Source organism: Octopus bimaculoides, chromosome 9 (genome assembly GCF_046866305.1).
Source record: "Octopus bimaculoides isolate indiv1 chromosome 9, ASM4686630v1, whole genome shotgun sequence".
Classification (NCBI taxonomy): domain Eukaryota; kingdom Metazoa; phylum Mollusca; class Cephalopoda; order Octopoda; family Octopodidae; genus Octopus; species Octopus bimaculoides.
In genome coordinates, this window is record NC_142936.1 from 4865036 (window position 1) to 4873821 (window position 8786).

The window sequence follows — 8786 nt, forward strand, 5'->3', positions numbered from 1 at the left end:
CCCCTTCCCCACCCTCAAAGCAATATGTGATAGACAAAAGCATGATTGGTTGAGTGACAAATCTTTGGTGTGTTTGTCAATGTTTAGAGTTGTGTATGGTATGGTGGTGTGTAAGATTTAGTTAATGTGTGAGTGGGTGTTAAATGTAATGTTGATCATGATGTGGTAATGGTGCGGTGTTGATGCTGACATCCAGCATCAGGTCAACCTTAATTGAGCCAGCTCTATCATCAAATACATTCCAGCTTTAATCATTCTTCGTTTTTATCTTTTTCCAGACATTCTTTATCTATGATAACATTACCCAATGTACATTCTCTTTCTCTAAGACCAACGGGTGTGATTTGGGTGAGATTTTGATGGTTATTTCTCAGCTAATCTTTGTGTTAGTGGTGCACTACTATCGTTGATGATGGTCTGCCCAACACACAACTTCAAGCATATATGTTTATGCACACACACAAATTCTTTAATACCTTAGTAATGAATATGCTCTTCTCAGCTGTCGCTAACCATTATTTACAGCTATTACTATTACTTTGTTGTATATGTATTACCTTAAATAAATATATATGTTGTTGTATCTCATGCAGGTCATTATGCCAATAATAAGCACATACACGGGTTCCATTTCACTTCTTTTATTATTCTTGTCAGTTAGTTAACCAATTAACTGATTCTTTCATTAATCTTTCCATCACTCAATCAATCAGCTAGGTTTGGTTATCAACTTGAAGCAGACCTGGAGTAGAGAGGGCATGTCATTGATGAGGTCGTGAATGGTAACAAAATGATTTTGATAAACCCAGCTTATTGATTGATTAGCTGAAGGATTAATCAAATAATCAATTAGTTAATTTGCTAAATTGCTAACTAATTGACTAATAATAAAAGACACGAATTAGAACCAGTGTGTGTGTTTACTATTGGCATAATGACCCTCCTGAGTTGATGCAAAATGGAGTTTGTGCTTGCTACTCAAGAAAGAATAGCTCATAGACAGGCCAGTTGGTGTCCTGTGCTAAGAGCTTATTTACCAGGCAGAATACATTTAATACAGTTCAAAGTGTTCCTTTCTATGTGTTGTTATTTAGCCCAGATCAACCCTGACCAAGCAACCTGTGATCAAAAGCATTCTAGCCATGGTCATCATGTCTTTTTTACGTATCCTCAACTGCATTGTCCAATAGAGTCTTCATTTTTAAAACATTAGGATGGGGTTTGAAAGGATTACTCTTTCCAGCAGGTCAAGTGACTATGCAAAAGTCAGTGAGTGTGTAGTTGGTGCAGCATTCGGTTTTTGCAAGCATTCAGTGTTCTACTGAAGATTGTTCATATTCAGATGACAGAAGGTAGTACCTATACTAGACCAGTTACTACTTCACTTTGAGGCAAAGGAATTGAGAAGGAGAGAATAAAAGAATAGAAGACAACTTCAGAAATGCAAATCCAATATCGTTTCTTGATATTGGAATCCAATATTGGTTTCTTAATTGAAATTAAATCTACACAGCACAAACCTGTTCAGCCATTATTTCCAGATTAACAATACTTTGTTCTTTTAGAACATATTTCCCCCCTTTTTACCATTCCACAGAACACTTGGCTTGTTTGAAAGTCGTCTCTTCCATTATTTTACACTACTGCATGACTGATATTCTGAAGAAAGTCATTAATGTCTCAACTTCTCGTTTGTATAAATAATCCTTCAAGTATTTTCTTTGATAGGTCATATATGTGCAATGAAAGACGTGTCTTTAAAGATATTTCAAATTCTGTGATGTGGTTTTGGGGTTTTAATTTCACATTATCTAAGTTCTCTTCTCATTACTAAAGCATTCGGAATATAGGCATCTCACAATTCTTGCATCTCATTTATCCTTTATCAAATTATTCTTTTCTCTTTATGTGGTGCTTTTTCACTCTTTATTTTCATTCAAGATTTGGGGAACTTTTCATTTAGTTGTTTTCATTCTTTTATATAGAATTATTTTTTCTTTCTCCACTCTTTTTAATCTGTTTTCTTTTATTATTCTTTCTTCAGTTCTTTTTCACTGTTTTTTTAAATTCATTTATTCATTATTTTCTTTCAGTAATATTTCCTTTTTTTTTTCCCCCTCATTTTTTATTTTATTTTATCTTTCATTTGTTTTCACCATTATTTCTCTCTGATATGGTAGTAATCTGTGTTGCTACTGTTGTTTAGCCCCAGGTCAATCTGATCAAATAAACAAAAGATCAAAGGCATTCCAATTGTGATCATCCTGCCTTTTTTAAAGACATCTTAGACTTCATTTTCCAATCTGTCCTTAACATTATTTATCATGACAAGGCCTTTTAAAGGCAGTTTGGTTGTTATTTCAACCATGTTGATCACTATTTCTCAAAGTGGAGGGTACCATCTCCAAAGGGTAGTTGGTGTAAAATTTGTGACAGATATTGAAGACCAGTGGTGGGGTAGGGGTGGAATTGATGCTTTAGTATATATTTGTCTCCTTTTTGAATATTTACTTAACAGAAAATTAAATATAATATTATGATAAATGGCAATCACAACAACAATGACAATAGCAATTAACATAGACAATTAAGATAAATTTCAGCTGGTAGTTATGTGGGTATGTATGAAGCACAAAAAGTACATGTCGGAATTTGGTCTAAGGTCAAGTGATGAGGTATCAAACTAATAGTTGGAACTAAATTTGGAGAGAGAGAACCATAACAAGGGAACATTGTAAAAGTGTTAGTAAAAGAAAAGGGGCAGAAGTTAAAAAAGAGAAATGAGAAGCTCTGATGTAGGGGCTCTCTTACTGGCTCATTGTTATGATAGTTGAGCTGACTGATGCAATTAATCAGACATATTTGATCAACATTGTAACCATAGTAATATCATCTCCATCATAGATAACACACAGTTAACATTTTGAACAGGAATTCTTTAATCACCCCCCACCCCACCCCGCCCTCCAACCTGTTTCCATTTTTAAAGTATAGAGGGAATTTGGGGAGAGTTGTTGTTGAGGTTAGGGGAAATGTGGAGGAGGTTGGCCGAATAAGATTGAGTATGCTTGATATGAATGACTAATTGACTGCTGTTATTGTTGTGGCCCAAAAAGGCAAACTAGAGGATACAAAGCGTGATATACAAAACCTCAGAATACAAAACACAAATTGTAAAGTTATGACATTATGGAAATTGCAAAATTCATTCAAATTATCTGTGGTTTGTGTGTGTGAAGTCTGAAAAATGAACCAGTTGCTTAATGATAGCAAAGGAGAAACTCCAAGTTTTCTCTTCATGCAGACTCAGCTTCAAATGATGGCACTCTTTACTGACCTAACAGTATTGGTTCCAATTTTTGATGCAAGGCTACCAATTTCAAGGCAGGAACTAAGTCGAATGCATCAGTCCCAGTGCTCAACTCGTATTCATTTTATCAATCTTGAATGGATGAAATGGAAAGTCGATCCCGGTGGCATTTGAACTCAGAACTACCTAACAGTATTGAGTACTTTTGTCTTAATTGTGACTTCTCTAGTTATGCTTAACATCATATAGAAAGAAATAAGAGGAGGGAATTAGTGTCAGAAGTACAAGCTGAATGCTATACACTTAGACAATGTGAGAGAAAGAATCATAGAGGGAGGAGGAGGAGAGGGAGTAAATAACAGAGTATGGGAAGAGTTATACAGATGACAAATTTGTTTTATTTAATTTTATTTTAAGGTAATAAGTATTGTTCTTTTCAAAATTTGTATTCATTTTGTAATTTTGTATGAGCACCAAAAAATTTGATAAAAGCTAAATTATAATTATCGTATGTATGCAATATTTCCTGGTATTACCCATGGTAGCAAATGTATACTGCCAAAATTACCCATCATATAATATGTAGCACTCTAGTGTACATTCACTCACTCACACACATATACAAGCACACACATACACACACCAGCAGCTGAGACCATCCATCATTATTATTTCAATCCAATTATCTACCATAATAATTTCCATATTGAAGTTTGGAGAAGAAAAAAAAATTAAGAAATAATATCAAATAAAATAAAGTGCCATTCTATCTAAGAAGGAGTGTCTCTAATATTTCTCATTTATTGAAAATGTGAGGAAGCCTCTATGAATTGAATGCATCGCATGTCTTTTTATGTTCCTGAATCTTCCCCCTCCTTCCCTATTTTCACCATTGTTGTCACCGCCACTGTTGCAGCTATTTCTGTTGTTCCTACATTTTGGCCAGCACCACTACCACCTATAACACCAACACCTAAACTGCTATCACATTCACCATCAACATCATGATTCCCATCATCAGCAGCCAATCATGATGATGGCTATTTTTACCATCATTATAAAGACAAGTGCCTCCACCACCACCACTAATATATTAATCATCGTCGTCACACCATCATATATAGTCATCATCATCACTCTCAGTATTAACATTATCGCTGTCACTATCATCACTTACACCACCACCACCACCACCATCATCATTGTCATCATTTGCACCACCACCACCAATGGTGCTCTCAATTGTTACTTTCATCAACACTACTCCACCACCACCACCACCACCACTCTCCATAATTTCTTGTTACCATTTATTATCTGTCAAGTTTTTTGATGCAAGTCAGTAAATGAAAAAAAAAAGGTTGGAAACAAAACAAAATTCTGTGTGAAAAGCAAAAAAATTAATAAATAAAATTTAGAAACCAGAATTAAATGTCAACAAAATAGCAGCCATCATCATCATCATCATCATCATCATCATCATCATCATCATCATCATCATCATCATCATCACCACCAACAGCACTACTACACACAATGTTATGACTATACTGTGCATGTAACACATACAGTTAAAAGAGGTGTTTATTTCTCAAGCATATTGTTTAAGGTTCAGTTCTGTTGCATGGTACCATAGGTGAGTGTTTTCTGCTACAGCTCCAGGCCAGCTGAAGCCTTCTGAGTGGATTTAATGGAGGGAAATTGAAAGAACCCTTTTGTATGTGTGTGTGTGTGTGTGTGTATCTCCTTATCTTGACTTCATGCAATAATTGCAAATGATCATCACTATATACGTGTGTGTGTGTGTGTGTGTGAAGTATAAAAAGAGAAAGCAGTGATAAGATAAAGAGGTAGAGAAAGACACGAAATCAAAGGGTGGGTGGGGGAGATAGTATGGGTCGTTTGGTGGTAGTGGTTTTGGTGAAAGTAATGGCTATGTTCTTACAGGGGTAATCCTGGTGGTGGTGTCATTATTATTGTTTGTGGTCATTGTGATGGTGGCTGTAGTAGTACCAGGAATGATTGATGGTAGTTGCCTGCTGACTTAGCTATTAAGAAGGAAGTCACTTAAACTTTAAACGAGCATATATCTGGGGAAATACACAGATTATGTGGTTCAATTAATTTTGAAAGAAATCAAAAATATAATTAACTTTTTAATTATTAATTGGATGTTTGGAATGTACTTTAAAACAGACAGCTTTGTATTATGGAACCAGAGATGGTCTCTGACAGGTTTGTATTAAAATGATTAAGTGATATGACAGTTACTTTTTCTGTTTCACATACTCAATTGATTCCAGCCCTAGAACAACAGACCATTTGCAGTTCAAATCAGCTCAGCTCACCTCAGATCAGTTCAAAACCACCGTCTTAACCGCCATGTCATTCAGCATTTAAATCTTGAGGAGATTATATAAATGTAACATGAGCACCAAATATTGAATCATTATTTTGACATGGCTAAATCTAAACTCTTTCGGAATGAAAATGATCTGTCAAGTTGGTGTCCAGTACTCATCTCTAGTATTTTACACAGCCAGGAACTCTATATTTCAATGAACCAATCTCCAATCATCATCGTTATCATCTTCAGGTGTCTTATTTTTGGCTATGTACATGTGGCACGGACAGAGTAGATAAGGATATTACAACTCATAGTTTAGAAATAAAGATTCCTAGTTTGAGTTGATAGTTTGGCAGGGGTGGAGGGGAGGTTGCACCTCCTCCTTTATGCTTTATACTCCTTTGTAAAGCATGATATAGCAGCAAAGACCAGGAGTGGATGGTTGTAGAACTCATAACTCAAAACAGTGCAGAAGCTGATTTGTATATAGTGCAACACTTTCAGATTTGTGCTTCACTGTCTATGAGATATATATGTGTGTGTGTATGCGTCTTTACTGTTTCATAGATTTGGTTTATTACATGTATGCAGACACACACACACACACACACTTTTATAAATATATGCACGCACTCTTACGCAAAAGCATATATGCACATACCTTTGCTAAATAAAAATATAAGAACTTACACATTCTCTCTCTCTCTCTCATTCACACACACACACACACAAACAAACTTGTTTTTTTTTTGCCTCCTGAAAAGAATATTTTAGTTAATGAAAGAAGTCTTTTTTTTCTGTCTTGGATCCTTTTCAATGGAAAATCAGTTTTCAAAAGTCCTGGCACCATTCTGTTTCATTATCAAAGATGATAGCATAGAACTCTGGAAGAATTCTAGTTGTAGCTTATATATATTGCATTTATGCAATATTTCATATACATACATATATATATATATATATATATATATATATATATATATATATATATATATATATATATATATATATATATATATATATATATATATATATATATATATATATGTGTGTGTGTGTGTGTGTGTATGTATTCACACATTTGTGTGTGTGTGTAGGAAAGTAACAATCTAGAATAATAGTACAGGGAGTAGAAAACATCTTATGAATACCTTGTAATTATCTGTTGCCTATAGCTACAGGTATCCAGATCAATTTCTAAAGAAGTCTTTCAATAATCAATGCATATCTATACACAAACATACATGTACAAATATATATATATATATGCGTGCACACACACACACACACACACACATACAGGGGGAGAGAGAGAGATAAGCTCCCACACTCAACCAGATGCACTTATATATATATATGTGTATATACTCACTCACATTCATGCACAGTCATGCGTGCATGCATACACACCTATGTATGTATTTGTATTTATTTGTGTATAAATTAGCTTTGAAGAGAAACTTCAGCTTCAAATATATTAATATACTCTACTATATGCATTGAGTACTATTTAACATCACTAAATCTAAAATGGGGGGGGGGGGGGTGTATTCACATTCACACACTCAGTCATGACATATACATTGATATGTATATGAATGTGTATGTATCTGCAGGTGTCAGTAAATCTCTTCAAACTCATGCAATCAGAACAAAGCGCTAGCCCTGCAAATCATGAAATGGATGAAAGCTGGTCATATCCTGGGATAAAATGCTAGCCTCTTTTGCATTGACTTTCTCAAATGTTCCAGTGGAACCTGCCCCCTCACTTACAGACACAAATCCAAAGAGGTGAACTAAATCACTATTCAAAACTTGTCTAGGCCCCAAATTGATACTGAAGTTTCTCAATAGTACAGTTCAGCCTTGAGAGTGATAAAAATCTCAGGACATGTACTGAGAGCGATAAAAATCAAACATCCAGTCAACATCATTCTCAGTACATGTCCTGATTACCAAACACCCTGAAATGTTTATATTGGAGCTTCTGACATGAATGCCAAGCAGTACAGCATGTCATTTCCAAATTTCTGGCAGAAGTGCCCAACTGACCCTACTATGCTGTGTAGTCGACAAAATCAAAAACAAAAAATATGTATGCATGAAAATTAAAAATATATAATGGCGACAATTTACCCATCCCACCCTGTATATATATATATGTATATACACACACACACACTCTATATATATATATATATATATATATATATTTTCCATTTACCTTTCTTCTTGTATCTTTCAGGGAACTGCTGTCAAAGGATATTGTTGTCAAACAATACATGAACAAGAATCAACAAATCATTTTAAGAGTAAGTCATTCCAGAATTTTTTTTTATTTATGTTGAATTCGCAGAATTGTGAGAGCATCAGAAAGATACCTTGTGGTATTTCTTCTGGTTCTTTGCGTTCTGCTCCCACCAAGGTCAATTTCATTTTTCATCCTAAAATAAAGTACCAGATAGTTACTGTGGACTGAGTGCCTTCCCTCAAAATTGATGGTCCTATAGCTAAATAAGAAACTGCACACACACACATTTATATGACAATACCATGGGAGTGAAATATGGTAGACAGACGTCTACCATATTTCACTCCCATGGTATTGGTTAGCCTGGGGCTATGGTGCTATTGCAGAACACACCCTGTGAATTCAAAGTGAGCTTCTTAACCACACAGTTATGCCTGCACCTATGTACAGCATTCTACAACTACCTTAGTGACTTTCTCATCATTGCTTTAGCAAATATTGTGAAGTCTATGTTCCACTGAAACGGTTACATAACACCAAAACATTCTGGAGTTTTCTCTTGTTCTTGATAAAATAATTATCAATTAATGTTGTCTTTTTCTCAACATATAAATTTTTCTAATTAGATTTTAATACTTGCCGTATTAAGCATTTCAACATAAATTTAAATATATTAATTTAATTTCAGTCTCACAGTCTTACCCTAAAAACTTGTTGTATGTGATTGTGAGAATTCGTTCGTTAATGATGATGATTGGAGGGGGGCAATTGTTGTGATGGAGGGGAAGATTTTTTTTTTTTATTGTTGTTGTTTTAGATTCTTTGTTAAATGTTATTTTACCTTTGCTGCAACAAGTTATTCTCCAAATACATTTTGC

The 8786-nt window shown here is 34.6% G+C and overlaps 1 protein-coding gene across 2 annotated transcripts in view; it reads left to right on the forward strand.

Annotated features, from left to right (window-relative positions):
- Nucleotides 1–8786, forward strand: part of LOC106880640 (disintegrin and metalloproteinase domain-containing protein unc-71) — a 278669-nt gene that overhangs the window by 232424 nt on the left and 37459 nt on the right. For both annotated transcript variants that reach the window (XM_014930680.3, XM_014930681.3), the window contains exon 4: nucleotides 7903–7969. In XM_014930680.3, coding sequence (XP_014786166.2) covers nucleotides 7903–7969 — 67 coding nt within the window. The remainder of the gene's footprint in view (nucleotides 1–7902; nucleotides 7970–8786) is intronic.